The sequence below is a fragment of the Corvus cornix genome, chromosome 3, assembly GCF_000738735.6.
Source record: "Corvus cornix cornix isolate S_Up_H32 chromosome 3, ASM73873v5, whole genome shotgun sequence".
In the NCBI taxonomy this organism is placed as follows: Eukaryota; Metazoa; Chordata; class Aves; order Passeriformes; family Corvidae; genus Corvus; species Corvus cornix.
This window is the reverse complement of record NC_047056.1, coordinates 15,422,429-15,441,293: the sequence shown is the minus strand read 5'-3', so window position 1 is coordinate 15,441,293 and position 18,865 is coordinate 15,422,429. Positions and strand designations below refer to the sequence as shown.

General features: G+C 43.2%; 1 protein-coding gene across 5 annotated transcripts in view; it reads right to left on the bottom strand.

Annotated features, from left to right (window-relative positions):
• The window catches only part of STON1 (stonin 1), a 43,685-nt gene extending 26,809 nt beyond the window's left edge, over nt 1–16,876 (bottom strand). For 2 of the 5 annotated variants that reach the window (XM_010393537.4, XM_010393533.4), the window contains exons 1-2: nt 16,789–16,876; nt 4,158–6,136 (exon numbers count right to left, since the gene is read on the bottom strand). In XM_010393537.4, the coding sequence (XP_010391839.1) occupies nt 4,158–6,087 (1,930 nt within the window). In that variant the 5' untranslated portion in view covers nt 6,088–6,136; nt 16,789–16,876. Of the gene's footprint in view, nt 1–4,157; nt 6,137–6,834; nt 6,942–16,082; nt 16,386–16,777 lie in introns of those variants that run through there. The other 3 variants (XM_010393534.4, XM_010393535.4, XM_010393536.4) reach the window with 3 other exon arrangements.
• Between the last annotated feature and the right edge of the window lie 1,989 nt (nt 16,877–18,865).

Genomic DNA, 18,865 nt, shown 5'->3' with positions numbered 1-18,865 from the left:
ATAGTTGTGATTCTAGGACCATCTAGCCTTCAAAGAAACTTCTGGGTTTATATTCCAGCTGACCCACACCCATGAGGTGGTCTTGGTGTTGGGATGGAGTGAATTCTGGGGTGCTTCCTTTTCCTTAGGTTGCAACCTGCAATGGCAGAGACAGTAAGTTTGGGATTTGTATAAGGCTACTGCCTTGGGTCCTCTGGAGCAGCTTCCATTGGACCTTTTTGCCTATTCCTAAAACACAGGGTTCCCCCCAGCCCATCTGTCTCTTGTACCAACACCAAGGTCAGAAGGAGGTACTCACCCCTTCACTTGTGGAGTTCTTCTGCCACTGCTGGGCTGTGCTGGGAGAGTAGAGCAATTTCTTCCCATTGGCTGTCAGATGACAAAGTGACTGAGCAGCATTTTGGAAGACCGTGAATATCACCGTAGTTTTCACCTAAAACTGAGCAGTTCTTGTCATCTCTGCTCCATGAAACCACTGCTTCCCAGGCCTTGTGTTACACTGGAGTTAGAAGAAGAGAGGCTGTGTGTAGAAGATCCTTTTGCAAAAGAAACTGAAAAAGGCAGGTGTTGGCCAGAAGGAGGGAAAAGGAGGTGCTGTAGAAAGACAGGTGGGTTGGAGCAGGCACAGTGTACTAAGGTGACATATTCAGAGCCCTGACATTTTCAAGATGACATTTTCAAGCCCAGCTATCCAGAATGTGGCCCATCAGGCACCATGGAGACATGACCACCTGGACTGATGAAATCAAACCTGAAAGGCAACCAGATAATTTGGGGACATAACTGAGCTTTTACTATCTGACTTATGAGACAGAAACCCTGCAGTTTAGGTGTCTATGCAACTTGTTAAGACTTCAGTGAATTGAGAGATTTTAGTCTGATTTTTAATCTGAAAATCTGGTTCTTGTTTCCTAAAAGCATTCCAAATTCTTGCTCTTTCTCCAAAGAATACCAACAAAAAAGCCAGAACAAACAAAAGATCAGTAAAATTATGAAAGTAGATTCCAAATATAATTTAGCATTCATATAGCATTTCAAAAGCAATTAATAATCTAACTTTGCACTTATTAACACTGTTTAGACCTATTTCACCTGTGTAAGTAGCATTCAAGCAACCTTGATCTGAGAAACGCTCATGAAGCAAAGCAATTAAAGCCAAAATAATGTACTGGTTATCTTAGTTATGTAATAATTCTATTTTTGCCAAAATAGGTCCAGTTCTAAAACTCTTATTTTGAACATGAAAACATACACAATTACTAAGAACAGATTTACATTAGGGTTATTAGAAGTTAATAACTCCTGCAGCTATGTCTAAATGGGTACGTTTGTCCAACCTGCTGGGAGAAGTGCATAGGAAATAGAAGAGTGGGACAGTACCACCACCAAGCAGCAGTTCACAGTGGTGCCAGTGCCAGAAGAAGGTGGCTGGGCAGGGATGGAGCCCACCTGAAAAAGTCATGGCTTTGAGTTTCCACCCAGGCAGTTTAGAAAATAAGAAAAGCAGCATCTGGTGGTTGCTGGGAAACACATCACCTCCCACAGCAGAGTCCATGCACAGATGCTGAAGGCAGTAACAGGACTGCCAGCAGCCATAAGCTCCCCTAGCTCCAATTTGCTGTGTCATTAGCCCCTGCTTCCTCAGTGTGGCTGCATGATGCAGAATGAAAGAAGAAATAATCAGCTGAAGTACTGTTGCTTTACACAACGGCTCAAGGTGTCCTAGCAGGAAGCACCACAGGGCTCAAATTTACACAGCAAGTGATTAAAGCACAGCAGTTTGCAGTCTAGTCTCTCCCCTGCTCCCTGGGAACTCCCTGGGAAGCAGCTGACACAGCTTCTCCACTGCAAAGTCTGGCCCCAGTACTGCGCTAAAATCATAACATGTTCTGTGTTTCCTTACACGAAGCCCCAGTTTCACAAACATAGACTCAATTTGCAGAAATTTCACTGGATCAGCCCTTCAAAGCCTATTGCTTTTTCCCTTTTCTTTCTTTTTTATTTTTTTGTAAATAATGCTAAAATTCAGACTCCAAACTCAACATTCATATATCTGAATAGGCACAGGCAGCTTTTATTAGTCTGGTGTTTCTTGCAGCTCTTACTGACTTCATTTGGCCAGCACTTTTCCAAGAAAACACTTTAGTAGAATCCAGTGAATATTAACATATTTCAATGTCTATAAATGGAGCCACAATATAACTGTAGGCAACACTTCCTTCTCCCTTCCTTTTTTATTTTTTTTTTAAGAAGCCTTGGACAGAGGCTTTTTGAAAGCAAAATCCTCAGCACATTTTTCTGCCTGCGGTAAACACATTATGAAAGTTTACATATTTCTATTAGTTTGACTGTCTCCAGACTTTTGGCATGCCTTGGGACAGCTCTATTTTTAAACTCATAACTGTGTACAGAGCACTTGATAAAGAGGTTTAAAATTTGACTGGGCAGTATTACTACCAAAACGTTTTTTCAAATGCACGAACATTTCACAGAGACAAATGATTCTGCAGATCTCAGCTAGAGAAATTATTCAAATGTCAAAAGTTTAAGCTACTGGTAGAAAATAATGTAAAGTTGTGGAATGCCTCAAAAAAAAAACCCCAATTCTTACTTTCAAATAAATTAAATCTGAAGTTAATTTTGCACATCAAATCTTCATGTGAAAGAACTGCAGGGAATTTGGACGGCTTATAATCTTCCTTAAAATTGCCTAAACTGCTGACTTGATTTTACAGAAGCAAACCTACATTAAATAGCAAAGAATACTAAAAACAGTCCTGTAAGCCTTGGGAAAACACATGGATCACAGCAACATGGTGCAAATCTCTGAAACCTGGAGCACAGGACAGGAATTTTGAAGACCCGAAGAATCTCCTTCTGCCTTCTAGTTCTCCTACATCTATCTCTCCATCAACTCCTCTGCCCTCCCTGTCCATTTTCCAGTCTCCGCAGCCCATGTCCTTATCTTCCCTCTCTCTGTCATCATCCTTCCCCCACCATTAGTCCTGGCTTAGTAGTAGAATACCTGAAACCAGGACTTAGGAAGATAAAATCTTTTCTGGATATTTTAAAGAGGCAGCTAGCCCAGACAGGATAATATAAGACTCAGACAATCCATATGTTAGTAACACACACTTACTCCCTTTTTAAAAGTACAGATTTTACAGATATTTTACATGAAATACAAAAAAAGACAGGTGCCCTTGTCTTACACAGATCCCCAAAGCCTCAGGTACACGTAATGCAAAGGATCAAACAAAGGATCAAATGCCTTCACTCTACAAAACTCGAAGCAGGATACTGTATTCCTCAAGAATTTTTATGCCTTTAGGAAAGTACCATGTCTTTAGAAAGGTACTGGTAAAATGACTAAAAACTGGAAATTTAAACCCAAATATTTATATTTTTCTTTTTCAAAAAGTAAAATTTTCTCCTTTAAATTAAGGTAAATTAACTACTTCCATGTGTTCAATTAAAAACATAGCTGCTTTTGCTGCAATACAAGTTTTCAGTGAGGTACCACCACCAGAAAGAAATGGGAATAAAGTGGGAGGCATTGTTTGTCAGTGCAGTTTTTGCCATGAATGTACAATCTCAATGCACAAACCCATGAAAGAGGTAATAGCAATCAGCCTTTGCAAAAGCACAGTTGCCTTCCTACAGCAAATTTAACCACAGCACCTTCTAGTTCTGTATCATACCTACCATTTCTTAAGTGATGCTAGAAAGCCAAGACACAGCAGTGACAACACCACCTTTCCTATTAGCTGTGTGATGTTGTGATACCATTTTACCAACCAACTTCTGCTTCCCATCCCACCCATTGCCCAGCTGGTACACAGGAAGCATAAACCCTTCCCCCATCAGCCTTACTACTACAGACTTGAGGTTTACTCAGAATGATCAGCTCCACTTCCATGATACTGCACACTTGAAATGACTGACAGTACATCTGCCTCCATCAAATAAATTAGGAAAACATCGTTTTAAAAAAAATCTGTAAGTCTGCAATCTCTTTTCCTAAAAGATTACTCCAGCTTCTACCAACAACATCCCACAGATAAATCCCAAACCACGACAGCTGATGGAGGTACACAAGCATAAACCCAGTGGAGACACACACCCAAGCCCATCACTTTATAGCACAGATTATTTACTTGAATTTTTATCTGGAAGCCTGTCAATCTTCCACACCACGGCCCTGTAGGCACTCTCGTATTTTGCTGTTCCAACCGAGACTTGGATTACGGGATCAGATTCAACCTCATGCAAAGCCCCAAGGCATGCTCTCCTATTCATTTTTGCTTTTAGGGACTTTTGCCTTTGGAGGTTCATGGTCCAAAGTGCTTTGATCCACTGTGTGGGAACAGGAAAGCGTATCATAACATTTTCACAGTATTTTGCAGAGGGTGAACGTGTCAGGATCTGAGCAGTTGAAGACATGTTTATGAAAGCCTGAAGTTCAATGTAAGCCCCCTGAACCACCACTGCAGCCTTCACAGAAAAGGGAAGGTCTTGCCCGCTGTAGCGTGTCCTGAAACGCATCAGTTCCAGCCTGCAGGCATCCAGGGGTGTAAACTTAATAATCCGTGATTGCTCAAACTCCTGCTTTTTCACACAGTTATGGAAATGGCAGTCGAGAATATCGATCCACTTCCTCTCCTGCTCCTTCTCAAAGTAACGCTCGTCCCTCTTCTGGAGCTCCAGGTCGTTCAGGGTTAGAAAACACTCAGCACCACCGTTCACAAAACACAGGCAGTAAATGTGTGTGATGACTGCACTTTCTACGAGTTTTCCTTCTGCCTTAGTGACTTTCCCCCAAAAGTTATCCACTATCTCCAGAGTCATTTCCTGCTCTTCATAATTCCTCTTTTGTCTGGAAACAGTAGGAAGTTTCATGAGCTCCTCCTCGACCGTCACGAGGAAATCGGTGAAGTCGTTATAATCTGTGGTGCCCAGCTTTAACATCTGCTCCACCTCCGGCTCATGGATCACCTCTACTTTGGGATGGTACCTCCTCTTCTCCGTGTAAGACACGCACTCGATCTTCACAGTGTGGATTTTTCCTGAGACATTGTAGCTCTCCAGTTTGGGTTCGGACAGCTTGCACTGCGGCTGCAGCTGGAATTCCTTGAAAGGTTTCTCGAGGCCCTTTTCGTAATACATCTGCAACACCCCTCCAGCCAGGACACTCAGGTAAATAGGGCCCCACTGCCGAGATGACATCATGTTCTTCTTTTCAGGAATCCTCAGCATGAACGGCCACCCATCTGATTTCCGGCTCCTGAAAAGGCTGCGTGGGATGGTGGGGGAGAGCTTGTGCCACGCGTGGGTGCTGGAGATGGGTGGGTTTTCCACAGCCTCACAGTTGTCAGCTTGCAGATGTTCAAGCCTCTCACAGATGTAACTGAAGGAGCCCTGGTTAAGGCTCTTCTGATCATGACAAGTTTCTTTGTCTCTAGGATGACACCCGCTCCTGTCGAGCACTTTGTCCTTCCTGTGCATGCTAACATTAGCTGGCAACGTGCTAAGGGAGCACCCTTCCTTCCAAAAAGGACTGGAAAAAGCACAGTCACTGTGGAAGTACGGGAAGTGTCCTGGAGCCAGCTCCTCAGAGCTTCCTGGTGGGTTAGGGCTTCCTTCATCTGCTGATTTGGAGACCAAAGCCTTAACTGGATGGTCATTAGGTGAGGGGTTCAAAGGAAGGTTGCTTGGTTTCTGTGAGGCTAGGGATGAGCAAATCCCGGGGGATGGAGGAGGGTTAACATTTGTTGGCCATTCAGGGATGGGATAAAGCATGTGAACCCCAGACTTTGGAAAGCACAGGTTTCCCGGGTAGTCTCTGGTAGGTGTAGTAAGTGGAGAGTTGCTGGGGGGTCCAGGACTTAGGTAGAAATCAACTACAGGAGATGAGAGTGGAGTGCTGCCTGTAGAGGATGACCTACTTGAAGACTCATGAACATTGGACAAGTTGAGCTTAAGACCATTTGCTTTGCAACTACTCTGATTATCAACCAACTTCTGAGGTGACTGGAAGAGTGGCTCATCATCAAAGGTGACCCAGTTTGCTGGATTTGGGGAACACATCTTGTGGGAGAATCTTGAGGCACTTGCACACGGATCACCTGCAAGCCATCTATGAAGAAACAACAAACATGATTCAAATCAAACTCAAATCACACAAAGCTCAAATCTGCAAGCAGTTCACAAATCCAGTGTATTTTGTTTTACACGTATAATCTGAGACAGCTGTGTAGAAACAGATAAACAAACTGCCCATGAATCCCCACAGCTCTCACAGGTTGGGGATTGAAGGGAGTTCTAAGTTCTATGAGCTGTTCAGAGCATCTGATGTACAGACCCTCTCAATCAGAGAAAGCAGAATGCCCCACAGCAGTACAGCACTGCTTGAATAATACTTTGAGCTTCAAACTATACAACATAATACTATATAGCTTATGCATCATTTGGAATATGGACAGAGATTTTCCATACTGGGCATCTGCTCCTGGTGAGGTTTCCCCTCCTTCCCCCACCAAACAAAACAGCATTTTACTAAGAATGGTGTAGCTGTTTCCAAAAATAGAATCAGGAGGGGGAGAGGGGATTATTTTTTTGATGACAAGCTGTAGCAACTCAGTGCTGACGGCAAAGGTACACATGCTGCTGCCATCAGGGCAAAAACCTGGATGCCTGCCAGACCTGTGCAGGAATCTCTTCACATCAGTTCTTTCAACACAGGCTTACGCTCTTGGAGACTGGACATGTTACAAGGAAGCGCTGGGAAGGCATTAAAGTTATAAACAAGAAATTAACCCTAAGGATGAGCAGTACCTTCCTGCTAGAGAGCAGACTGCAAGCCTCCACTGCAGACAAAATGCTGACGAAACACAAGTCAAGGCCAAGTAACAACACTCACATCTGCCAAGCACTGAACTGGCTGGTGGCCTGGAAAAAGGACAGGTCTTTAAACCAATTAATAAACTACACTTCATCAAACAAAGTGTCTTTGGTAAAGGGCTCAGCTGGATGTCCTCAGAGCAGGACTGCAAGCAGTAAATCATTAATCTTGCCTTCATGGTTCTGAATTGTGCACTGAAATTAAACACTCATTGCATCCTTATGCAGGGCGTGTTGTCCCCAAAGTTCTTCCTCCCCACTGCTCCTGCCTGATGAGGGAGCAAGCAAAAAAATTGCCAATGCCTGAGGAGGAATTGAGTACAATGAAACACCAGGGGGTACATATAAACATCGCTCATTTGATAGAAAGTTACTCTTGTTCTGTCAGAACACATTCACATTTGCCTGAAAGCACAAGAAAGGCAGAGTTCATATAGACAAAAACCACCTGCATGTACATTACTCCATTAATTAAGATCAGCTAATGCTGACTTAGAGCTCTTGCCCTTCGTGCACAGACAGCCACAGTCAGGCTGTTTAATTGCTACAGAATCACATAACCATAAAAGCCATTCTTTATCTGTAACATTCAGAGAACAGTTCACTTCTAGACATGCCACAGTTCAGCCAAGTGAAATCTTGTGCTACAAGTCTTTATTTTTACCATTTCTCCATTATTTCTGGGGCAGTTTGTAGCTGGTAAGAAAGTGCCATAAACCGTGGCACAGCCTGCTTACTCTGAGGCTGAGCAATTGAGAGCTGGCAACGGAGGACGACTCTGGTCCTTCATTAGTTTTTGAACTCTCGACCTTTTTGTTCAGAAAATATTTGCACTATGCTAGTTATTTTATAAGCACCACTTAGAGAAAGAGAGAGAGAAAAGGAGCAAACAAGAACAAATTACTGTCATAGCTCAGACACACACAACTACCAGTGTATCCTTCACCCACACAATCACTTAATCATAATAAAGTGCAGCAATGGAAAGAAAAATCACAGCTATTTGCTCTCTGACTTGGTCATCATGTTTTCCTCCCATATCACACCCTTCTCCTCCTCTCCCTCTGGTTGCCACCATGGCTCTTTCAGCATTAATTATTTCTAGAGATGAAGTTTTGAAGTTTTCAGCCCTTTTTTCAAAGCCTCACTTGTTAAGAGCAGCTAATGGGATGCTAACTCGGGACGTGGCCTTTTCGTGGAACAGCCAGGACACTGAGGCAGCCTGGTAGACAAGAGAACATAAGGAAACAGCCTCAAAGGCTGCCATTAAAAACTCCTCTGGCATTTACAAGAGATAAGGGACAGCCAGAGAGAGAAAAAAACATGACGTGGATGGGAGAGAAGCCTTTCTCTGTGGAGGGGCTCTGGGGATGATGCCACAACCCTCCAGTGCAGCCACAGCCATGCTCAAGGGGCAAATCACACAACACTGAGATACACCAGTGGAAAAGAAATCATAAAATCGGGTGTTTACAATAAAGAACACATTTGCAGGCTGTTTCCCTTTCTTGTTAGAAAGGGAGGTTTTCAGCATCCTTTATTATTCCCAGATGTCTGGGGGTTTTTTCCCCCTAACGTCTGTTACTATTCACTTTTTTAAATGCCACGCTGCAGGTTATTTGGCAGGTTTTTTTCCTGTGACAAAACAAAAAGGTGTTTGAACTCCACCTGCCAAACATTTAACTTCAGTCAGTAAGTGTCAATGAAGGAAACTGCTTTCCCAGATGGAGCCCTCCTCTGCAGTCACAATACCCTCAGTGTACCTGTCAGAGGCTGCAGCTTTCTCCTCTTGTCACTGTTGCAGTTACGTGGGAGTTTTTTAAAAGAAAAAAAAGATGCTGATGATAACAAAAACACATGCAAGAAGTGTTGAAATAGATAGTGGTCTCCCTAGTGTTACCCACTGATCCCCAAAACTGACCACTAGGATTGGAGAAAAAAATAAGCCCAAACAGATTTTTACAAGCTGCTTTTATAAAGTCATGCTAATAAAGGGAAACACACCCTCTTGTGTGTTCAGGATAGCACCACTCATCTAGCATTGAAAAAAAATAATAAGATCAGTCTAATGCTGCTTTACCTCACTTGTTCTCTGATTCTTTTACATCTGTACCATGCAATAAAGTAATGTTTTCAAGTTCTATTTTGTCCTAAACCGTGCTCCAAATTCCTTCTTAAGAACTGGGACATTTTTCCTCGAAATTGAAATAAATTCAGGCTTCAAGATGGATGTGGTTTTTCTACAAAAGGCAAAGGTCCCCCACGGGACCCACATGAATGTAACCCAAATGCTTTGGGTAAAAGGAAAATGATACAAGATACCATTGATCACACACATGTTATGTGGCCTGTAACATTTGAATTACAAGCACGTGTGGTATCTTGTTCAGATATGAGGCAGGAAATACCATTTTTAGGATATTGAAACTGCCAATAAATAAAGCTTGCTGAAATAACAGTTGATCCTAGATGCATTAATCCCAGTGAACCCAAAAGTTGCAACTCATTTCAATTCATCCTCTTCTGCCTGAAAACAATCTTCCCATCTATCAGATTAACACAGTCCCTCAGCATTTAATGAACAGTAGTTGCAGCTTAATTTCTTCATTTTAATACCTTGAAGATGGAAGAAAGAGAAATGCTATTCTATTATTAAGAGATTTCATAGGCTGTAGCTATCACTGGTTCCTCTGTTGCATCAGAAATCTGCAGCAAAAATACAGCTCAACTTTCGTGCCTTGCTGGGGGATATTGTTACCTCTTCCTACACTGAACACTAATAATAACTCCCTACTCACTCTAAGGTGTAACTCAAGGTATTGGCATTGGTACTTTTAATCCAGATGCACCTGGGTCCTCAGCAAGCTGAGGGTGCTGACATGTCCTCAGCAATGTCCCCACCATGCTGACAGCACAGCCTTCTGTCACCTCCTTCACAGCAGCAGCACTGAAGCTGCACAGGGCACGACTGAACCCCTTGCACATCTCACTCTCAGGGGTCTCCCCTAAAATTTGGCACCAGTTAAAACCCTCAAGCACATCCCCTTCTGTTCAAACACAAAGGTCCTCTTTTAAAATATTGGAGGAGCACAGGGTCAGCTAATGAGGAATATCAGGAAACACCTCCCTTCTGCAAAGCATAAAGCAAGTAAATGCAGTGTTTAATAGACAGTGCTCACACTCCCAACACACAGAAAAGCATAATTCTATAAATACATTCCTTATTGCCTCTCTAGCTCCAGAGGCCATCGTGGCTTCAGAACTGTTGAGCTGCACATCCTCTGAACAAACTCTCTTTTTAACACCCAAGCACGTACCTTATGTGTGCCACTTGTTCAGTGGGGTTTTATTGAGTAAACACCAGCCTCATTACTTGCTCCAAGCTCAAAAAAAACCCCAGATTTATCTACACACAGTGTGACAAAAGAGTTAAATAATCCCTTCCAAATAAGCTGAGCTCTTCACATGAGCTGCTCTGTTTGTGGACAGTGCCTGGTCATTTTATTTCCACCCTTCCAGAAAAACTATGGACCCCATACACTGCTACACATCAATTTTATTTCCAGGAGCAAGGCTGTCTGTTGCATACAGGCCACATAGAAATTTAATGCAAAGCTCTGCATCCTGTGCACGCTGTGGTGAAGCTGTCCCATAACCACATCATCTGAGTTGTTACTGTTCCTGGTACAAACACCCAGACAATTCTTCAAGCATTTTGCCACAGAGTGTAGTAGGGAAGTACAAATTCTCTAAGTTTAAGCAATAAAGCACATATGGTATATAAAATGCCCGAAATGTTCCTAAGCCCTTGTGATATCCAAGTAAAACATGGCAGATTTATCTCTGAGTTTTACAGCCATATTCTTTGTGTCACTGTTTTGGTTATTACTTAACTACAAAAAAACATGAAGCACAACTTCTACATAAAATACTCCTTGATTTATGATGATTCACCTCAAATTTTACTTTGCTACTACATGTGGCTGCACTTCTATTTAACTCTGCTTTTTCTATCCTAGATACACATAAAATAATTTATCCAGTCTATACTTCTGAAATAAACATAAGCAAAAGCCACAGCTGATGAGAAATACTAATTTCTTGGCATTTTCTTGTATTTGGGATATGGATTAAGCCTCCGACTGCATTACTCATTTTATAAAATAAGGAACTGGTGTAATAGTCAAAAATACGCCAACTTCAAAGTGCAATGTGACCTTTTATTTACACTGCTCGCTCTCTGGGGCATAGGCACAGCTGGGAGAAGTTCAGAGCTTGCAGCTAATCTGTTTAATTTGGAATTCCTTACTCTCAGCCCTGAGAGTTGGAGGAATTAAAGCTTTCAGCTTTTGACAGTGTGCACGTCCCCAGAGCAAAGGCAGGCCCAGCTCTTGCACACACTTGTTGCTTGTTCCTGCCTCGGTCACAGGGGGGTTACAAATCAGGTGGTTGGTACTTGCAAAAATCGAGAAAATTGACATTTTTAAGGGCATCAACACAACACATCACAGTTCCCAAGCAGAGACAACACTTACTTTCCTCGACAGGGAAAAGGGTTGGGCAGAGGCTGAAATGCTCTCCCCGAGTGAGGATGATGTCACAGGGTTTGGGGTGAGGGGGACTCCCCACCACAAGGTCAGGGACTGATGGTGACAGCACTGCTGGTCCCTGCACACCAGGGGAGCATCCAGAGCACAGCCCAGCAGGGCTCCTACAGGCACAGCACGATGGAGGCCTGAGGAAATTCCAGCTCCTCTGCCTCTCAGAGTCACGCCTCATGCTTTACAGGCTGTGAGCAGATACGAGATTCACACAGGAGGAAAAACCTATGGGAAGCTCCCAAATGGAAAATGAAAGAAAAGCAGCCAGATTCACGTCTCTGGTAACCATTCAAGCCTGCTCAGCTGCAGCTGAAATGGGTCTTCCCCAAAGAAGTAGCTCCTCTTGCTGACAACGGGAGGAGGTTGGAGGATGGAGGCCTTCCAGTTTATGTGAAAATTTAGCACAGCTACTCCAAACAACTCCCATCTTTGCCACGAATAATCACTCGAATATGCACTGTAAAAATCTTTTCGTGTCCAGATCCATTCTGGGAGACATTCCCTAACACTCAGATGTGAAGTCATTCCAAAGCTGCCTCAAAAAGACAACAAAACATCATGCATGACTGGTCTTGTGTGTAACACCATCAGCTTCAACCACTCTTCCCATACACAGTGAGCTGTGATTCCCACACCCTCCCTCACCCCACTCCAGCACTCACATCACCACGGGTGAGTCACATCAGCCTTGTCCTTCACTATTTTCTTAGTGGGGAATGAAAATCAAGGCAGAAAAGCCTAGAGACATTTTAGTGGAAGTGTCTGTATGACTTTATGGAGACAAACCAAAGGTATTTCCTACAGGAACTGAGAGATTTTTTCAAATCACAGCCAAACAGCCACCTGGGATCTACACTGCCATTCCTCTAAGGGATTTTTTCCAGAGCTTGTTATCAGGAACATAACTTTCAGAATGGGATAACATAAACTAAATAGAATAAACTAAAAATAATAATTAAAAAATTTAAAAATAAATAAATAAAATAGAGATCCCATTTAAGTGTCATTGGGAAAGACACTGGAATGGAGACCTGAAGCTGCAAAAAGCAGCAGAGGTCCTCTTACCCCACAGGCCACCTCTCTCACCTGAGGGGAACTATGAGGTTACTTGCAGCAGGTCCTGCACTACCTGCTGTGACTCAGCCCATACACAGACATTACAGAACACATGAACCAGCAAATATAACAGCATGGAGAAAGAAGTCAGGCAAAAATCAGCCTCCAGCTACGAAACATCCAAGGATCACAGGCTTGCAACAAGCACTTTCTAACATAAAAACCAGTTTTCCCAATCCACAGCTACATGTAACTATTTTGTTTCAGGAAGATGCAATAACATCTTACACCACACCACGAACTCTGCATAATTCTGGTACATAAGGAAGAGCCATATTTGGGTACACTTAGACCCTGTTTGTTTTTCCTTTTAATGTAACCAAAGTGATAAAAAACACATTTATCTCTGGCATATCTGTCAGAATAGCAAACAGCAGTACTCAACACAAGCCTGAGCATCCTTCTTGGATACATCAGTTCTAACTTCTCAGTCAGTTCCTGCAGATGACACCCAGCAGAGCTCCATCCCGCATGTCCAGTGTTTTCCTGTTTACTGGGCAGATTCCCCATCTCAGAAGGTGACAGACTGTCCCAGGTCTCACTAACACACTGTCCAGGGGCACATTGTTCTCTGCACCTTTGGTCTGCAAGCTGGGAACGGAGAAGGCAGGACAGGGTGGACCTCTGCTCCTGCCCCATTAGCTGGCAAATGGGATGGTCAGGAAAATCCTCAGGAAGACACAGTCTGCTATCAAAGACAGTAGGAACACTTTTACCAGCTCAAATTAGAACTGGATTAAATCTTGAGCAAAATGGTTCTCTATGTTTTAGTGAACATCTTTTACAGAAGAAAGCTCATTTTTCCTGGAAGAAATAACAAAAAGCCTGATGAAATCAATATTAACTACTCAGTGTTTTTATTCTCTTCCTTTTTGGATATCACAGTGCCTTCTAAGATACACCACTTGTGTGCAAGATGTGACTACAAGGTCTGATGCAAGACATGATTGCATCTTCTCAAAGCAAATCAGTTACATGTAGCTGTATATTGCAAAAACTTCTTTGTTTTTTTAACCTTAGAAAGTGCTCACTGCAAACCTGTGACTCTTAAATATTTTTTAGCTGGAGATTGGTTTTTGATCTGTGCTGTTGCACTTAATTTCTTCCCACTGCCTGCATAGACAAGATAGGTAAATCATTATTAGTTCACTTCACTGTGCACACGTGTGCTCCCATCGTGTGTACAACACTCCTCCCCACAGGGGCCATTCGCTGGGCTAGTCCTGCTTCATCCTCTGAATCTCATCCCTCTTCAGCATCACCACAGTGATGGCAGAACTCGCACTCCACAGGCAGATTTTGGACAGTGGGGATTCATGTAAACTGTTTACTGACACCAGCTGACATTGTACTGTACAGAAAGTTTGTTGGGTTTTTTTCATTAAAAAAAAATGCTCTGGCCTAGAAGAGACAGGAAAATAAATCTATTTTTATTTGCAGTACTTCTGCAGGTCACTAAGTTAATGGAATGTTACTGCATCTACTGAAGCAATTTTTAACTGTGTTTAGGAAACATGTTATTATTAGGAACACACGCACATCCCACAGAAGTGCTCTGGTCACGGCAGCTCTGCACAGGGCTCTGGCAAGCACTTTAGCATCCCAAACCTCTCCCTCTCTTCTCCCCCGGGCAGATCCAGAGGTTTATAATGGGCTGAGAAGCAGAAGAAATGGAGTTATGGATGGCTGTCCCACTTCTGTAATAGCAACAGCCTTTTTTTTTTTTTTTTTTTAGGATTAAGCAGCCCTCTGGATTAAAAAAAAAAGCCTGAGTGCTTTGGCACACAGATCACATATCAAAATATTAAGCTGGCTGTGGTCAGAAAGAACTTTAAGCCTGGTCCTCTGCTAGTGTTTGCAGTGTCCAAGGGAAGGGAGGAATGAAATGCCACAAAGAATAACAAAGAATACACAGCACAGAAGAACACTTCAAAACCTTTGCCACTAATCTCAGAGTGAGTAATAAAAGGTAGGGATGCTAACAGAAATACTGTATTTAGCAAATTCACTGAACAACATAATAGTTCCCCCTTTTTTTAATTTAGTTTTTTTTATTTATTTTTCTGGTTTAGTTTATTTAGTTTTAGGTTCTGAGTCAGATTTTGTATCTGCCTTTAAAACTGCCTCATGTTTTAGTACCCAACAAACACGTGGCAATACCTTCCTGGAGTCTAACCCATGACATAAGATTTGCAGAGCTCTTCTAAACATGAAAAGTACTGTCTGACAGCTGTCAGTAACAATTTCTGACAGAACAGCTCTCACCTCAGCTGTGGGATACTCCTCTTCTCCCTGCCTTAAAGCCTTACAGGAATACTAGCACTAAGGAGAAGGTGTGCCACTTGAATCCTTGTTTATCTGGATAGAAGTATTTTTAATAGCAACTGATGACAGTCATGTCAGAAAGCGTAATTCATAACACAGACACCAAAAAAAGCCTCTTTTGGGTTCCTCTCCAAAAGCCTTTTATGACAGACACGTGGGCAGCGTGGTTTTCTGAAGCAGAATACGTCAGCTTATATTTATACCAATCAAAAACAAAAGAAAAGGAGTGGTGGACTAGAGGGACCTTGTTTACCCAAACACGAAGTCAAACACTGCCCAGGATAGTGCATCTCTGTGTAGCTGGCTGCATTTCATTGTTGGAGTTAATGCCCACACACAGATTAATTTACAAACCGACATTAATTTTCTATTCAGAGATCAACAAGCTGGGCCATTAAGCTTACAAACCCCAACAACTTTTAAAGTGATGGAAAATAACACTTACTACATATTCACGAGGGAGAAGGAAAACAATCAAAACCGAGCATGAAGTAAGGACCTCGTGCCTGCCTTGGGGCAGGTTTTCCCAGAGGTGTGATTTACAACTCCAGCATCAGGTAAATACAATCTCTGGCCACAGTCCCTGTTGTACAAATTCCTCCTAAGCTCAGCCACAACTGGTTACAGAGCGCAGTGCTAAGTTCTCCTCCACTCACACACAGAGGCGAGAAGGCAGCTAGCTAATCTTTCCTCACAGCATTTCCTCCCAGTGCACAAAATCAGGCAACATAAAGTGTTGTCTTCAGCTACTGCTTTTTCTTCTTTCACAGCTACAAGAGTCTCAGTGAGTTAACACCAAAATGAACAGTTCATGTCTAAAAGCCTCAGGCTCCAAAACTTCTGCTCCCTCCTCTCCAGTCAGTCATTACCACTCTCCCAAAAAAAGCTAAGTCCTGTTTGCAGAGAAATCACTCAGGGTTTCTCCACCTCACAGAAAAAACACTGGGGAAGCATAGAGTTGTGTAACTTTCACTCGGGTCCATAGAACAGCTTAGTCAGCAGTTTGCTCAGCACACTCATTTGCCGCAAGTATCTGAGCAGCTACACCTTTAAAAAAACCTCACTGCAAAGCCCCCCTTCAGTGAGCGCTTACCCAAAGCCAGAAAGTGAATTCTTTCTACATTTTTTTTTCTCACTTACGCTATCCTTGAAACTCCATCCCCGGCGTCTGCACTAGGGGTGCATATGGTCAGCGCCGTCTAATCATCCCAGCCCTGTGCAGCACATCCTCCCGCATCCGCTCCGCCTGTTTTTCCAAAGCCCTGCGCCCCGGCTGGATTCATGGGAGAGATTTCTGCAGCAGCGGTTTCGAACACCGTGACCCTACGTGCATACTTTAACATCATCAGCCGAACCACTAGAAAACGTGAGAAAGGCTCCAGGAATTCAATTCACTTCGAGTATTAAATGAAAACACTCCTCGCTTGCCCCAGTCTCCTCCCTAACAAGGCAAAAGTCATGGGAATGTGATCCCGTAGGATGCCCGGCACCCAAAGCCTCCCGATTTCCGCCGTGATTCAAAGCCCCGGGTACCCCTGGGCAAAGGGAAGAGAGGGAAAGAGGAAAGGAAAGGAAATGGGAGGAGGAAAGAAAATTAAAAAAAAAAAAAAGGGGGGGGTAAAAAGGAAATTAAAAAAAGAAAAAGGAGCCAAGTATTTATGTTAACTGTATCACGTTCGTAAACCAAAACAAAAGAGCCCCATCCCGTTTCAAGCCAGAACTTCGTGGCTGCGCCTCAACTACCCGGAAAATTCCACTTGGGACGGACTCCCCCCGTGCCCCGCTCCTCTGGCGCGGCTCCCCCGGGGCAAAGCCGCCCCGGTCCCGCTCCTTACCCGTTCCTTACCCGCTCCTTGCCCGCTCCTTGCCCGCTCCGGTGCCGCCAGGGCCCGCCCGCCGCCGGGAGCGGGGCAGCAGCAGCAGCGCCGGGCCGGGGGCGGCGGCCGGGCCAAGCCCCGCCCAGCGCATCCCGCGGGAGCATCGCCCGGCGCGCCAGCAAAGGCAGGGGATCCCCAGGGGAACCGCCGCGGGCAAAGGTCCTCCGGGGGTAGGAGATCCTCCGAGGACATGCAGCACGAGGCTTGGAGAATGTCTTAATTACCCGCAGGTTTATACAGTTGTGTTATCTTAAGTGATGGAAAGTCCTTGCTATCCATTCCCCTCTGCAGGCACCTAGCAGAGGTGGCACGGTACCGTGCAGAAAGACTGCTCCCGAAAGGCCAGAGCACACAGATAGAATGGGGAGGATGAAGAGGGGGAAACCAGCTATAAAACCCTCTAGAGCATTCCCAGGGATATGGAGCAGAGCTGCCAGGGGCTGCAGACACGCAAATTGCCCATATGAAAGGCTTTCAATAGCAGTGAGAGCTCACTCACAGCAGCAAGCTCCGGTTTCTTGTGTAATCCATCCAAAATTCTTTGTGAAGCATTACACATCCATCCCGGCTCCACTGCTCTTCAGTGGTTGAAATTTCCCTTGTATTTTAATAAGGAAGGACATCCTTCTGATAATAGTTTTGTCCGATTTATCTTCTCTGTAAAGTTTTCTTATGTTTTCTCTGAAAATGAAGCAATCCTACCTCTTTGTTTTATGCATGGGAAATACTATGCAGGCTCTGTCTGCATTTGCAATAGAAGTGCTCAGTACAGCTTTCCCTACAAATAAATTCTTCTGTAAGCTTAACACCATTACACAAATTGCACCAGGACAAACACTGGACATTCGTGGTTTGCAAAAATTCTGGGTTTATCTTAATTTTAAAAAATCCAGTGCCAAATCTGGCACCGAGTTTTTTTCACCATAACTTAACCAGTAACTTGCAAGCCAGTGAATTGTTACATTCCTCTCACCTTGAAGGTCCTTCCTGAGCACTACCAGCCTGAGGCCTCCAGGCTCAGAGCACAGGGTTAGGCAGATCCACCTGTAGCCTTGGAAGTGCCACAACCTCATGCCAACCTCTTCCCGCTGGAATTCCATCCCTGTAAGTCTTCTGCCCTTGAAATCCAGGCCTGATGTCAAAATTGTATTTCCATAAAAATTGTACCTTCCATAAACAACACAGTCTTCTGCCTTCTCCCAGGACACACACAGCCTCTTAGCAAAGGGAACCAGTGGATCAATACCTCCTGTTTTGCCAAAATGCCAGGAAATTTGAAATAATTTCTAATATTTTCTACATACTCCAAAATGAGTCCTTCGAACTCTTGCGTACTCCTGCACAACATTCAATGAAACCTTTTTTCCTGTTTAGCTTCCACAATAGCTCTTCCTAGTGGTTTTCAAGTGGGAAGGGTATTAATTTCTCCTATCTCCTTATCAAAGCAAACATATCTAAAAATAGATCAGATTTCCTTTTGCTGAGACAAGTGTATACATTTTCAAGACTATTCTTCACCAGTAAATTCTACTATCACTTCATCTTCCAAAATAATTCAGTGCAATATAAACTCAAGCATCAGAGAAAAAAACCCTGATACTAAGATTTTAAATTCCTTACTATAATTTGACTTTGATGAATAGCACATGCAGAACAAATTAGAACTATTAAAATTACTTCCACTGTAAATACAATTTGAAGAACTTTTCACATAAAGACACGGTATTATATATTGCTAGAGGAAGTTATAAAACTCATTCAACATTCTACAACACCAACAAATTCAGTTTACATTGCTGACTATATTTAAATTGATCTTAACATTATTTGCAGTATATTGCCCTTTTTATAAAATGTTTACTGTCTATGACTATTTTGTCAAAAGTGAAACCTGTCAGTTCATATCTGGCTAGAACCAAATATTTGTAAATAGAGACAGAAAAACTCTTGCTTCTGGACTTATTTTAACGCCTTGTTCTACTGCTTTGTTTTTATTTTTGCAAGAAATTTCTGCAAAAGTTCATCTTATCTAGGAGTTACTTCTGT